At 35.7% G+C, this 15660-nt stretch overlaps 1 protein-coding gene across 1 annotated transcript in view; it reads left to right on the top strand.

Moving 5' to 3' along the window:
• Positions 1–13089, top strand: part of UHRF2 (ubiquitin like with PHD and ring finger domains 2) — a 167323-nt gene extending 154234 nt beyond the window's left edge. Inside the window, exons 13-16 of the mRNA XM_044656620.1 lie at positions 2714–2834; positions 4252–4415; positions 8741–8839; positions 12037–13089. Of these exons, the coding sequence (XP_044512555.1) occupies positions 2714–2834; positions 4252–4415; positions 8741–8839; positions 12037–12183 (531 nt within the window). The 3' untranslated portion in view covers positions 12184–13089. The remainder of the gene's footprint in view (positions 1–2713; positions 2835–4251; positions 4416–8740; positions 8840–12036) is intronic.
• Positions 13090–15660: the final 2571 nt, after the last annotated feature.

Here is a 15660-nt window from a genome sequence, read left to right as displayed (position 1 = left end):
ATGGAAGAGAGAGGTAGAGGAGCGTTACCCAATACTTACATACAGTTACGAAAAAGACACAGGTAAACAAAAAGGAAAAGGAATTGTGGGTAATACAGAAAGGAAGTTTGGGTAATGTAGTTTTAGGGATTCAAGATTTTCCAGCTATACATTCTCTTTTTATCCTGTTTATCCTCCAAAATCTGTTTTGCTTCTGACCACTGCCTTCTTCTTTCTGCCCTTCCTTTAATTAACCCTTACCACTTTGTCTTCTCCCCTTCCCCTCCTAATTCCCTGTTGAGTAAGATAGAATTCTATTACTAATTGATTGTGTGTGTGTATGCATATATATATATACATATATATATATTCCCTTTTTGAATCAATTTAGATGTGAGTGAAGTTAAAGGAATGACTGTCCAACTCTCCCACCCCTGACCATTTTCCTCTCTGCTATAAAAATTCTTCCTTGTACTTCTCTTTTATATGAAATAATTTCCTCCATTCTTCATTGCCCTTCTCCCTTCGTTCAGCAAATCCCTTTTCTCACCTCTTCATTTCTTTTTGTTACCATTCCAGTATAATCAACTTACATTTGTACCTTCTGTCTATGTATACTCCTTATAACTGCCCTAATAATTACTGAGTTCTTAAAAAAATGTCATCCTCCCATATAGGAATGTCAACACTTTAACCTTATTGAATCCCTTATGGTTTCTCTTTCCTATTTACCTTTGTATATTTCTCTTGAGTCTCATAATTGAAAATCAGATTTTCTATTCAACTCAACTTTTTATTAACAATGCTTGAAAGTTATCTATTTCATTAAATATCTATTTTTTCCCTTGAAGGATTATACTCAGTTTTGCTGGGTAGGTGATGTTTGGTTGTACTCCCAACTTTTTTCATTCCGTAATATATTCCAAGGTGCCTTCACCATTAATATGGTAACTGCTTAAATCTTATGACTATGACTCCATGGCATTTGAATAGTTTCCTTCTGACTTCTTGAAGTACTTTCTCTCTGACCTGAAATTTGACTATAATATTCCTCAGAGTTTTCATTTGGGAAAATATTTCAGATGGTGGTTACTGTATTCTTTCCATTTCTAATTTATCCCCTAAGTCAGTTTCTCCAGTCCTCAAAGGAGGAATCACAAGGCTCCTCCCTGTCAATGAAACTGAAGGGATTCAGGAGGAAGCATTGGGCAACTACTTCCCCCCAAGATGGATGCCTCCAGTTTCCCTCAAGAAATAAAAGAGAATTATTCTTCCCCTTCACCTTTACCTAGTTTCTTCAACACAAAGATTCTCCAGAGGGTCTAATTAGGTAACCAAGGGTTTATTAATGTTTCAGGGTGGTCTGGAAGGAGAGAGGAGTTTGGGATTTCTGACAACTGCTAGGGAGAAACTCAAGATGGGGGAGGGTCTCAGGAATAGGTTAGACTGAGAGAGAACCTGCTCTCTCAGCCTGGGAAGATTTGGCTGCTTTTAAGGTAGAGGGTATACTGAAGCGATAGTTAGAATTCAAGGATGTCCTACTTGCCTATTGGGGAAAACTAAACCCACAAAGTCTTTTCACTAAAAACCCAAAAACCACCCTGCCTCCCAGAGCCCCGGGAAACAGGCAGGGAAAACAGGGAAATAATATGGAGAAGGTCAGGGAGAGGTCCAGAGAAATTAGCTAGGTACAAATTGTCTAAAGACAAACACAGGCCAAAGCAAACCAAAAGCCAAAATAGAGCTCTGGTTGATCCTTCCACTCTGCTCAAGCGTCAAGGACCAACTGAACTCTTTCTTAGAATTCTAAGGCTCAACTGCCAGAAGTTTTCAGTTGGTCCTCTGCAAGAGCAAAAAGCCCTCTTGCAACTTTTGTATTACATGGGCAAACTTTTTAAAGAGTGGGCCAAAGGAAAGGAAATGCTCATCTGTCAGTCTGTTTCTAAGGCAACTCTTTCAAAATTTCATTGTATTGTATCCTATTCATTGTATTCATCAGATTAGGAATAATGTTGTACAGCCAGATAGAACATTTCAGGAGGTTACATCTGGCCTGTGAGCCATAGTTTGCCCATCACTGTTCTATGGTATTGTAGGTAAAATTTGGGACTTTTAGGAACATTCCAATTTAATTTAGTCATGGTGAATGAAAGAGACAATGTGCCTGAGACAACTCAAGCTTAAATCACATCAGATTGATTTTCAAGACAATTCTATCAATGTATAATAAAAACATATGCATATATATTTTGCACTTTATATCATATATTTGTTCTGATGCCATTAGTAATCTATAGTTAATGGGCTTTTATTTTTAATAGACTACCTTCTTTCCTCCTGACAACCCCCCCTCCAAAATGTTCTATTGCATTCTTCTTAACAGATCTTCCCTCATGTGATAGTACTGCAATATTAAATGGCCCCCTACTATCTTAGTTCTAACTACCTTTAAAGATACATGAATTATGGAGTAGGACATATTTACTTTGTTTCCTCTTTACATTTGATTTCAAACATGTTGATTTCAAACAAAATTAGAGACTTTGCCATCTTCCTGGTTTCCTTAAATTCTTTAAATTAAAGTTTTAGATAACTGTTTCCTTTAAAGACTTTTAATATGGGATTATTTAGCCTTTCTCCTAATCTCTTGTTCTTTCTTTATCAGTTCCCTTTCAGAATTCATGATCCTGTTTTTTAAAGATTATGTTTAAATCTCAGTCGTTTTCTCTTTTAGTATCCACCAGGCTATGAAGAAGCCATGGCAAGTAAAGAAAAGAAAGATAACATCAAAAAGCCACCTGTGAAGAAGGGGTCAAGCAAAAGAAACAGTGAAAAACAGAAAAGATCAATTGATGGTATGTCATTGGCTGGATGTTTCATAAAACAGTTTATTATGTAAACTAGGAAGAAAATAATTTTGATTATTGAGAAGTTAAAGGAATGGTGTTACTTTCTCTTTAGACTGAGGACATAATATCAAAATTATTATTTTTTCATTTGTTTATATTTATTTTTATTGTGAAAGTGATTAAAATACAAGTATTGTACATGGTTAATAGACACAAGCAAATAAGAAAGAAATGCCTCTGCTACTAATTTCATGACTTTGGGCTTAACTGCACTGGGACTCATTTCCTTTTAAATAAAACAAGAGCTTTAGAAAGACTTTGCAGGACATTGCCAATTCTAAATCCCATGAATCTCTCCTTTTTTAAAAAAATTCTTATAATTGACTGTAGGAGAAACCTTGCACAGAGGGGGACTTTTGGAATGTTACAGAGTGACTTGAAGGACAGGAGTGACAATTGGAAGGATCAGCAAGGGGTTCTGGGAAAAGAACTGGGCGGAAGAGTAGGGGAGTTTTCGTCTCTGGATGCTGACCTGTACGAAGTGGATACCTCACGTCAGGATCCGAATCCCTGGATACCTGAGGATTTCCTAACCTTTCCCTTGAACCTGAAAGACCTGTGATTGAGCCTGTTTTCTCCTGGACAACAACTAAAGAGGGCTGGCCAAACTTTTACAGTGGCTTGAAGGGCTCTGCGCCAGTTTTAGAAAGATATTGCAATCTCTCAGTTAGATTAGGTTAGCAGATAGAAGAAAATCAAGAACGTTTTCTAGGGGGAGCCTTTGGATAGCATACTGGTGATCAGACTAAGGTTTTCCTGTTCCCACTCTCCAAACCCATCCCTGATCCTGATTCATTAAACCACCCCTTTGATTGTTAACTAAAGACAGTCAGATAAGATCTTTCAAAGATATCTGGGAAGGTTATTGGGCAAAGAGGAAAACCAGGGAGACAATTCTAACAGGCTTCTGTTACACAAAACCCAAAGCCATCAGCCATTACTGTCTCCCTGACAGGAACCTGTTCAGAAGGGCTATCTACGGGGCAGGCATTTCGCTAAGCTCTGACAAACTGTGAACACCATACCCCATAGAAGTCCTTTATCTGAACACTGGTTCCTCTTCCTCCCTGTTCTCAATCTTCATCACAAGGACAAAACCCTTTGAAGCCCTCTAGTCAAGGAGAAGGATATCCCAGCTAGCCTTCAAACACCAACTAGCCTAGCAAACTAATGATATCATTAGTGTCCTTCCTCTATACTTTTAACAGACCTTTATCTGAAACTGTATTATTGCTCAAGGTAACAGTTATCAAGATAATTAGACTTTGTTTCACAAATGAAACTCTTGATATTTGCTCTACTTTTGCATTGTAGTGCTGCTTGGACCAGTCATGTTGATATTTCTACCAATATTATTTTTCAGTAGGTCAAGGTGAGTCTGGAAGTGGCTCTAAAACCAGAAGAATGACAGATGGAGAGAAAGGCGAGGCTTTCCAGCTGACCACACAACAGCAGAATCTGATTAGACAGGACTGTCCAAACCAGAAGCTATGGGATGAAGTGCTTGCATCTCTGAAGGAAGGACCAGTATGTTCAAATTCAGTTAAATTACAATGTTAAGAATGACAAAAAAAAAAAAAAACACATTTCTTTTTTTGGGGGGGTGGCGCTTTTCAGTTCCTATAGACAGTCCAAAGACTGTCATCTTGCTTTTCATTCACCAAAGGCAACACATTAAGATGTAGAAAATGCAATTGCTTGTGTTATTTTGGGAGATAATGACCAAATGTAAGGTTTGTTTTTACCTTGACTCCTGGACTTTGGGATATTACTCCTTTTTTTTAACTAGCAGGTTTTTTTTTAACTAGCAATTTTTTTAAACTAGCAATTTGCTATAGGTAGATGCTTATTGGCAAGAAATCTTAATGAAACCAAGTTTTTAATAGATTTATAAGTTCTTCTAAAGCTCAGGAAAATGTCCCTCATCCTAACTAAATTATATTGTTCTCAGATTTTTACTCATTTATGCAATTGGTTCAATGTTAGGAAAACCATTCACATAATTGACCATATCAACAAGCAAACCAACAAAAATCACATGATTATCTCAACAGATGCTGAAAAAGCCTTTGACAAAATACAGCATCCATTCCTATTGAAAACACTAGAAAGTATAGGAATAGAAGGACCTTTCCTAAAAATAATAAACAGCATGTATCTAAAACCATCAACAAGCATCATATGCAATGGGGATAAATTAGAAGCCTTCCCAATAAGATCAGGAGTGAAACAAGGATGCCCATTATCACCTCTATTATTTAACATTGTACTGGAAACACTAGCAGTAGCAATTAGAGAAGAAAAAGAAATTGAAGATATTAAAATAGGCAATAAAAAGACCAAGCTATCACTCTTTGCAGATGATATGATGGTCTACATAAAAAATCCTAGAGAATCAACTAAAAAGCTAGTAGAAATAATCAACAACTTTAGCAAAGTAGCAGGATACAAGATCAACGCACGTAAATCATCATCATTTCTATACATTTCCAACACATCTCAGCAGCAAGAGTTAGAAAGAGAAATGCCATTTAAAAATCACCCTAGACAATATAAAATACTTAGAAATCTATCTGCCAAGACATACACAGGAATTATATGAACATGATTACAAAACACTTTCCACACAATTAAAACTAGATCTAAACAATTGGAAAAACATTGATTGCTCATGGGTAGGACAAGCTAACATAATAAAAATGACCACCCTACCCAAATTAATTTACTTATTTAGTGCCATACCTATCAAACAACCAAGAAATTTTTTTACTGAATTAGAAAAAACTATAACAAAGTTCATTTGGAAGAGCAAAAGATCAAGAATATCAGGGGAAATATTGGAAAAAAATGTGAAGGAAGGTAGCCTAGCAATATCAGATCTTAAACTGTACTATAAAGCAGCAGTCATCAAAACAATATGATACTGGCAAATAGACAGAAGGGAAGATCAGTGGAATAGTCTTGGGGTAAGTTATCTCAGCAAGACAGTCTATGATAAACCCAAAGAACCCAGCTTTTGGGACAAAAATCCACTATTTGACAAAAACTGCTGGGAAAATTAGAAAACAGTATGGGAGAGATTGGTTCTAGATCAGCATCTCACACCCTACACCAAGATAAATTCAGAATGGGTGAATGACTTGAATATAAAGAAGGAAACTATAAGTAAATTAAGTGAGCACAGAATAGTATACTTGTCAGATCTCTGGGAAAGATTTTAAAACCAAACAAGAGTTAGAAAAAATTACAAAATGTAAAATAAATAATTTTGATTACATTAAACTAAAAAGGTTTTGTACAAATAAAACCAATGCTACCAAAATTAGAAGGGAAGCAACAAATTGGGAAAAAATCTTTATAACAAAACACTCTGACAAAGGTCTAATTACTCAAACTGATACAGTTTAGAAAACCCAAATGTACAACTTGTAGAAATAAACATCACACATGTAAACATACTTTGAAAGTATTTCCATACATTTTTTAATATGAAGCAGTGTGGTATGGTCGGGCATCAAATTTGAAGTAGGAAATCTGGATTCAAATACTAGTAGTTAAACATATAAACTACATTACCCTGGACAAATCACTTAAACTCCCTAGTCTTAAGTTTTCTTATCAGTAAAATTGCATTGATAATAACTTTGCCCACCTAATTTTAAGGTAGTTTGTAAGACAAAACACTTCATAAAACTTATTTCCTAGAAATGTTTGGTGGTGGTTATGACACCCCCTTTGGGATTTTCTCGATAATGATACTGAAGTGATTTTCTATTTCCTTCTCCAACTCATTTTACAGATGATAGAACTGAGGCAAACAGGGTTACGTGACTTGCCCAAGGTCACACAGCTAATAAGTGTCTGAGGCCAGACTTGAACTCAGGAAGATGAATCTTCCTAGCTCCAGGCCCAGCACTCTATCCACAACACCACCTACCTGCCCTCCCTAGAAATGTATATTATTATTATCGTGTCTTCATTTACTAAAAACTATAAAGTTGCCATTTCTACTAACGCAGTTCAGAGGCCTGCATGTAGCTCTACCACTTAGAAGTTGAGAGAGTTGAACAAATTTATTTCCTTCTCTTGACCTCAGTCTTTGTGCTATTAAAATTAATGGGTTTGACTAGATCTGTGTTGGCGAAGACATGGAACGCATACCCAGTGGCACAGAGGGGGCTGCTCCCCTCCGCCTCTCTGCCTGGCTTGAGGACATTTTTCACATGCCCCATCCCTCTGCCCAGCAGCCCAAGACAAGCACTTCCTCCCTCCCCCCTCCCTGCAGTAATGCTGGGGGTGGTAGGAGGGGGCTCACAGGTGGCTAGAAGGTTCCATTTGGGCATGCAATCTCCAAAGATTCACAGTGCTGGACTGCATGATCTTTAAGGCCTTTTACATTTATGATCACAGTGTCTTAACATATAGTAAACATTTAAATATGTTTTGAATTTAATTTTCTCTTTTAACTCTAAAATATGATATATCTGCAAAGTTGTAAAGCCTGTGGCGGTGATGCAAACCTATGACATGTGTGTCAGCACTGACATGTAGCCATTTTCGATGACATGCAGCCACGTGCCAAGGATGAAACATTTACTGTAGTGTAGTGTAGACACTGTGCATTATAGATGACAATTCTACCTATATTAATTTACCTATTACAATTTTACAATTTTGTTATTTAAACTATAAATATCGTGAAATTATGTTTTTTCCTCAATGACACACCTCCCGAGTTATGCTTGTTTTTTTGGTGAATTTTGACACACCAAGCTCAAAAGGTTGCCCGTCACTGGCCTAAGGCAACATAGACTTCTGTTTATGTTGTACTCAGCTAATGATTATATGTGAAGGGAGATTAAGAAAGGTGAAAGAGAAGGATACTTTCCCTATTCTCTTCCTGGGGTCGTGGGATGATTGATTAGATTTGGAAGAAGTTGTAGAAATCACCTTGTTCTAACTGTACATTTTAGGAATGAAATGAAATGGGTTGGAGAACAGGAGAGTGACTTATAGGGCAAATGAGGCTAATATTTTTAGGGGGAAAAGTCATCATTTGGTTAAATCTCCTAACTCCAAGTCCTTAAAAGGATTTTCTGTAGATGAAAAATGTTTCAAGCCATATGAAAAAAATTCAATAGCTTCTCTTTAAGGTTGAAATTCTGGGGCATGATCTCTTAAATAATCTTTTCAATAGCACCTCTTCTTCCTAATAAATAAGCAGAAATCATACTTGTTATTAATTCCATAAGCTATAAAGTCTCTACCAAATCTTCCTCAGAAAATTATCTTTTCTTTATCAAGTCCAACACTAGTTGTAAACTCTTTGAATGTCTGTCTTTTGCTTATAAAGGATCTTTATCAGGTGGAGAGCCACCCTATTCTTATACATGGCCATTGAGATGTGCCTGGGACATTTAAGCTACCCAACATTGTCTACAGATTAGGAACAGAAGAAAGAATCAAAACAATCCAAGACTTCTTGCAAAAGGTTAACATAAAATTCCAAAATTGACATGTAACTGCAGCTGAGCCTCATCCCAGAAAAGGAAGGCCAATGTGTAAATATCTGAAGGTACTTGGGAATGGCAGCAGTGTCTATAAATCCAGGACTTCCATCTGTATGGCTGCCTTAGGGATTAAAGCCAAGTGGTATAACCTGTAGGCACAGATTTTTCTTTAACTGCTATTGAAATATACATGTGAATCAGGAAATTAGAAATACCACTTGGCAAAATTCACCTCATAGGAAATTTTAGCTAAAGATAGGGACTTTTTTCATTCAAAGTTTTATTTCAAAACTATAATAAAATGCCAACTCTTCTACCCTTGCCTCTTGGATACTATTCTAGAATTTTCTGAAAATACTGGAACAGTCCTTTATGTGTGTCTGCTGCCAGGAGTTGGTCTACCAGCCAGTGACAACGGAGTGCCTCCACAATGTCTGTAAAGTAAGTCTGGTTGATAGCATGGGCTTACTGAACTTTTTCTGCTGGAAAATCCCCAGACTCTGATCTGTTTTTCTGTTTTATGGGGAGGATTAGGAACATCTTTTATTTGAAGCAGAACAATTAACTGATGAAGTGTTTTTCTAGTTGCTCTATGTTGAATGTGATTGCATTTGCTAGTAGAAGCTTACTGTTTTTACTCAGCCAACAAGTAAAGAACTGATTTTCAGTTTTCCACCTAGTATGAGTATGCCAAAAGGCTTACTAGTTCTAAGCTTCAAAATTGTTTTTTGAAAAAACTTAAAACTAGCAAAACTTTTGGTACATCTGTATTAAGAGAAAGACTATCTAGAATCATTTTATAAGCATGATCTGTACACCAGATTGGCTCACATTATTCTATTCTGAATGTCTATATATAGGATAAGCTGATTTCTTTTGAAGGGGTCTAAAATAAATATGAAATATTATACTTCATTATGTATGTTATCTCAAGTCAGTCCCTTTAATCAAGAGAAAATTTTATATATCAAGTTGCTAAAGGCATGGTATATAAATATCATAACTCATAGCCAGATATGGATATAGTTATATATGGAGAGAAAGATATTTTCTCCAAATTTTTCATTCGGTGATTAAAATTGTTACAATATAAAGGAGAAACTTGAAAAGAGTAAAATCAATTAGCATTGTTAGGGGCAGCTAGATGCACAGTGAATAGAGCACCAGGCCTAGAATCAGGAAGACCCAGGTTCATATCTAGCCTCTGACATTTACTATCTGGTGTGACCCTAGGCAAGTCACTTAACCCCATTTTCCTTACCATTTCCCTTCACTTAGAGTTGTTACTAGGACAGAAGGTAAAAAATAAAAATGAAATATAAAAAACAGTAAGTGTTAATATATACCAGATTGTGCTAAGCACTAGCCTTACAGATATAAGCAAAAATAATGACATTCCTTGCCCTCAAGAAGCTTATATTCTAATGGAGAAAAAAAATACCCAAAAGGGAATCCCATGAATGGGAGGAATAGTGCAGGGAAAGGAAGCATAAAGGTACCCAATGTAGGGGCATTACAGAGAAAGACTGGTATTATCAGCCAAAAAAATCTTAATAAATACTTGACTGGCTAACTTTTTAAAATTAATATGCAAGTAATTTTATTCTTGTTACTCGAATATTTTTAGGTAATAACATGTTTCTGAAAAGGTTAAGTATCCAAGACAAAGCAGGTGAGGATATAAGGAGCAGTCAGATCAGCAGGACTAGGAGAGAATGTCAAGGAAAAAAGGGTGATGGATGGTGTTAGGCTGAAGAGAGATTAGAAAGACCCAAGACAGAAAAGACCAGTAGCTTTCTCAGTTAAGAGATTGTTAGTAACTTAAGAGAGAGTAGTTTCAATTGAATGATGACATCAGAAGCCAGACTATTAGGGAGTTAAGAAGAGAGTAAAAAGGAAAGGAAGCAAGGGCATCTATTGTAGTCTGCATTCTCAAGGAGTTTAGTCACAAAAGAAAGGAAAGTTATGGAGTGATAGCATGGATAAGTAGATCAGGGAGGACTCTAAGATGTGAGTGCAGCCTAGAAAGGAAGGAATGATGACTATCCTTGAGGATCCAGTTTGTGAAGTCCAGGGATAAGAATGAGCATCCAGGGTACAAAGGTTTCTGGAGCATTGCTGAGAAGGTTCAGAACAATCAGTAGCACAGTATGAAGGGGAATAAATAAAAATTATAGATGACTGAGAAAAATGTCAAGAGTAGTCAGTCCTACAGGCTTACATCGTGTCTGCATTATTCCATGCTCTATGAGACTTCTGTGGCCAAATTTAAAACATCATTTCCATTATAGCCTTCCAACTTTATGTTTAACAATACAACTGATTTAAATTCAACATTAAATCTCTATCATATACAAAGCAGCAGGAGAGTCACTGAGAATAGGATAAGGCCTGGATCTGTAATTTCCTTGGGATAGGGGACTTTTGCATAAGGAAACTCCTTTCATCAAGACAGTTGGCACCTTCTCTAAACCTAAGTATGGTGTTTTGCCAATTTGTGTCAAAGGTAAGACTTGGACACAGATCTTGGCTTCAAGCCCAATTCTATCCACTACACCATACTGCCTTTTTTAGTTAGACTAGCAGATAATTTATAAAATTTTTCTATATTAGGGAGTTGATTCCTGGAGAGTAATTTGGAACTGTGGCCAAAGAGCTATAAAATTGAACATACCCCTTAACCCAGCAAAATACCACTATTTGATCTGTATCCTAACACACACACACACACACACACACACACACACACACACACTCTGTTTCTCTCTATCTCACTGTCTTTCTCTCTTAAGGGGATGCCCATCAATTGGGGAATGGCTGAACAAGTCATGGTATATGATTGTTATAGAATATTACTGTACCTTAAGAAATGATGAGCAAGAGGATTTCAGAAAAACCTGGAAAAACTTAACACAAACTTATGCAAGTGAAGTTAACAGATGCAAGAGAACATTATACACAGTAACAGCATTAGTATGTGATAAAGCAACTATTAGCTATTCTCAGCAAAACAGTGATTCGAGACTATTCCATACTCTTGTTTGAAAAGCCAGCCACCTCCAGAGAAAGAACTGATAGAGTCTGAATGAAGACCAAACCATGCTATTTTTCACTTTCTTTTTCTTTTTGAGTTTTCTTCCACAAAATGACTAATACATATGATTGCACATGTATAACCAAATCAGATTACTTATTGTCTTGGGGGGATGGAGAGAATTTGGAACTCAAATTTTTCAAAAATGATTGTCAAAAATTTCTTACATGTAATTTTTTATTTTGTTTTTAAAAATTAAGGTATTAGACTCAATGGCCTTTGAGATCCCTTCTAATCTAAATCTGCAATCTGATCATCTAAAAACACTGACTTTGTTCTAAAAAAGCTCACAATAAATATAATTGCAATAAAACAAGTACATAAATAGCTATGATTCAAAGGAGAGTAAGATAAGTGAAGAGGGGAGATTTGGGCAAATACTGTAAGAAATTAAGAGGGAGAAATCACTTACATATGGTGTGAGGGGTTCAATGAAGGCTTCTAATAATTACTGGAAAATTATGTAGGTAAATCTTGGATATACTTTCTCTGGCAACTACCCTCATGCTTCATTCAAATTGACTTTCTGTTTGGTTTGTCTTAGAGTTGCTTACAGCGCTCCTTTCGAGCTGAAGTTTTCACCTGTCCTGCTTGTCGCCATGACCTTGGAAGAGACTATACTATGGTTCCCAACAAGATCCTGCAGACATTACTTGACCAGTTCTTCCCTGGCTATAGCAAAGGACGATGACATGTCCACCTTCTGCCTCTCCAGTGGCTTTATAGACAATAAAGGAGAATTCTATCACCGAGAAAAAGGATAACCGTGGACCAATAAACTTAATGGGACTCAGCAGATTTTCACATTCTGAAGCCGCTAACCCTCTTACCCACATTGCCACCATCTTTTTTTTTATGTAGTAAGAAATCCATTTATCAACTGTCTATCAACACCAAAAGGTAGGGCCCAGTTGTTACTTATTCACAACTAGTATTAATGAGAATGAAAATGGAGGCCTCAACCCTAACTGGTCAGCTTAGTTAATGCACAACTTATGATTTGTTTTATTTTGCAACTACCTCAGGACAGAGGAAAGGGATTTGGGGAATTTTTTTAGACAACTAATTGGTCAACCAAAATTTTAGCTACCTACTGCCTCCTGGATATTAGTTTTGCCTGGTCCATGTAATTTAATTAAGCAGGAAAAAATTAGCAGCACTTAAGCAAGTTCAATTGAATGAACAGATTACATGGTGTGCATAATCCTTTTTTTAATCATCTTTTCTTCCATTATGATGTTTTTTCATTTTTCTTTTGCAAGAGCAGGCTGATTTTTGTCTATTTTCGTGAGCTTCATCGTGCTTTTTTTCTTGTATCTTATGCAAGTTGACTACTAATGACTAATGAAAACAATATGGATGCATTGTTGCTACATTAGTGTAATGTGATCTGTGTTTTTTGCACTTAAAGAGGTATCCAAAACACTCTCGTGTAAAAACGGTTTCATTGAACAAGCCACTTTTGTGTTAGTTAAAAATGTATGCTTTCAGTAGGTCTTGTTATCAGTGGCAATACATTTACAGCGCATTACAGTACTAGCTTGGAGAGGGTTGAAATCGCTTCATATTGTGATCTTAAATTTTATATACAGTATATTCCTCCAAAGTATACCTTATTAAATATTTTATGATTCAAAAAAAAAGGTCATTATTTTTGTTGCCTTGAGTTGTACATCTTTGCTTATTACATCATGAATTTTAAGAAGTAATCACTTCAGGAGTTTGTTTTATGAGGAATTTTTATAGAATAGATATTTTGTACAAAACTAGATTTAAATTTTTATTGAGGAAAACTGAGCTATTTGCAATTAGTAGTTAATTCATGAAAATTGAGCTTAGGTTTGGTTGTAAATTTTTCTCTCCCAACTTCATAAAGCTTATAGTATAAGAAAATCCCCAGGATTCCCCAAAATCAGGCCTATCTTTTTCACAATTCTTATCTTAAGCCATACTTCAAATCTTTAAAATGCTGGAACATTCATCAAGATCCATTTTTTTTTGTTTTTTGCCAAAAAAAAAAGAAGCAGCATACATTTTAATACATCTAACAAAAGCTTACTATAAACATCTCCAGTTTATAATAGGCAACATTGTGGCTCTTGCCTTGCAGTCTAGGGAAATAAGTTTTCATTTGGGGGGTAGGAAAAGGTTGGAGGGATGTAGAAAACTAATTCTTGGTCATTTATTCCAAATAAAATTACATTTTACTTTTCCAGTATTCCTGTGCACTAGATATATAGCTTTTTCTTTGCAATATCTCCACTTGGTCTAACTACTTAGAGAAAAGACATAATATTTTAGAGATAAAATCTTCTGATCAATAGAAATACTATACTGATAGGACAGAGTAGTAAAGTCCTTAATTAGTCATCTGTTCCTCTGACTTGTGTCATAAGTAGAGTACCAATATTTTTAGTTTTTACAAACTGTTATTAAAATATCAAGCAGTGAATTCAAACAGTCAATTTCCATTCCTTTTTTGAGAAAGAAGCACAGAAACTGATTCACCTTTTATTTGTCATCCTCATAGCAGAAAAATTCAAGTATGGATAAATTTGAGTTGGAATGAAATTATCAGAAAATTATATTGATTTTTTTCTGTAACTTCATAAATGTCCCAAAAATGATTGGCATTTGTTGTACCCTTCCTCTTTTATTTATATGATAAAGACTACAAATGAGAAGTAACAAACATAGTAGAGACTGTTTCACATAACTTCAGGTTGTTGCACCATTTTTAAGCATTTCAACATTTTGATGCTTGGGGAAACATGATAGCTTAAATTTACTTGTGCAAAAAAATCATGACAAGAATTTCCAAAAATTAATCAGACCGAGAAGACAACATATCTGTCTTGTTGACATATATTTGAAATGCTTTTTTTTTATTATTTGACAATGAAGGACAACACAGGTTTAGATCATAAACTCATTTGTAACATCTTACAGAAAAGGAAGATGGAAGATGATGAACAATATTGCTTCTAAAATAGCAAGAAACAATAAAAGGAAAAACAAATTCAAAGAAAGCTTGGAAAGAGAAGATGCCTAAGCAAAGTGTCCCCAGGGGCATTTAAGGATAACACTGCAAGGAGGACAACAAATGAAAGATGAGAAAAATCTGCAGAGTTTTATCACAATTTCTTTTCATTATAAAAGGATAATGGAGACAACATATTTGGACTCAATATCACAGTCCAAGTATGCTTCTTGAGGAAGTAGACGTGGAAATGACATTGGAGAAAAAATGGATGGAATAACCAACTGAACTAAACTAAGTATATACAAAGAAGGTCCATCCAGGAAGCAACACAATTTTGAGGGCATTAAGGCATATGAAGAAGTGAGTGATGCCAAAGATGTAGGGGGGAGGGAGGAATATGTCAGATCTTATTTCTCAAAAACAAAGCAATCCAAAGAACCTCAATAATTATCAGCCCATATGCCTATTTACCTATTTGGTCTGCTATTTTGGATTGTTATTCCTTGCAAGCTCAGTTTCTGTAAATGTATATCCCCAAGGCTCTATCTTGAGCTTTTTGCCATCATTGGAAGAACTTAAATCAGTGAGGTCACAGACCCACTTGAAGTATGCACACTCAAAACATCATGATAAAAATAATTTTAGTTCCAAACCCAGAGCATAGACATAGTACTTCATTAAAGTATGCTTTTTTAAAATATGAAAGGGTATAAATGTGTGTAATTATACAGCAGAATGTTTAATGGTTGTTAAGGACCCAAAATGTTCCCTGCATCAGACTGGGAATTGTAGTTTTGAAGGAAAAAAAACCAACATTCGCTGGTGTTTTAAAACATTCACTTGGCATTGTGAAATTTGAAAAGAAACATTGAATTTGGAACTTAATTTCATAGTTAGGTAATAATGCCTAACATTTACATAAGCACTTTAGTTTATAAATTGTTCGCCTTCATTTTGTACCATGAAGCACAGCCTCAGAGCTGGAAAGGGACCTCAAGCGCCATAGTCCAGGCCACATCTGAAAAAGAAACCACTATATTTTTAGCAAGTAGTCCAAGCCTTTGCTTGACAATCTCTAACAAAAGGAAGAGATTATCAATAAATAACTTCCAGCCCAACCCATTCCATTTTTTCACAACTCTAATTATTAGGAAGTTTTTCCTAACTTTAAACCAAAACTGCCCC

Source organism: Gracilinanus agilis, chromosome 1, assembly GCF_016433145.1.
Source record: "Gracilinanus agilis isolate LMUSP501 chromosome 1, AgileGrace, whole genome shotgun sequence".
Lineage (NCBI taxonomy): Eukaryota > Metazoa > Chordata > Mammalia > Didelphimorphia > Didelphidae > Gracilinanus > Gracilinanus agilis.
This window is presented reverse-complemented; position numbering and strand designations above follow the sequence as displayed.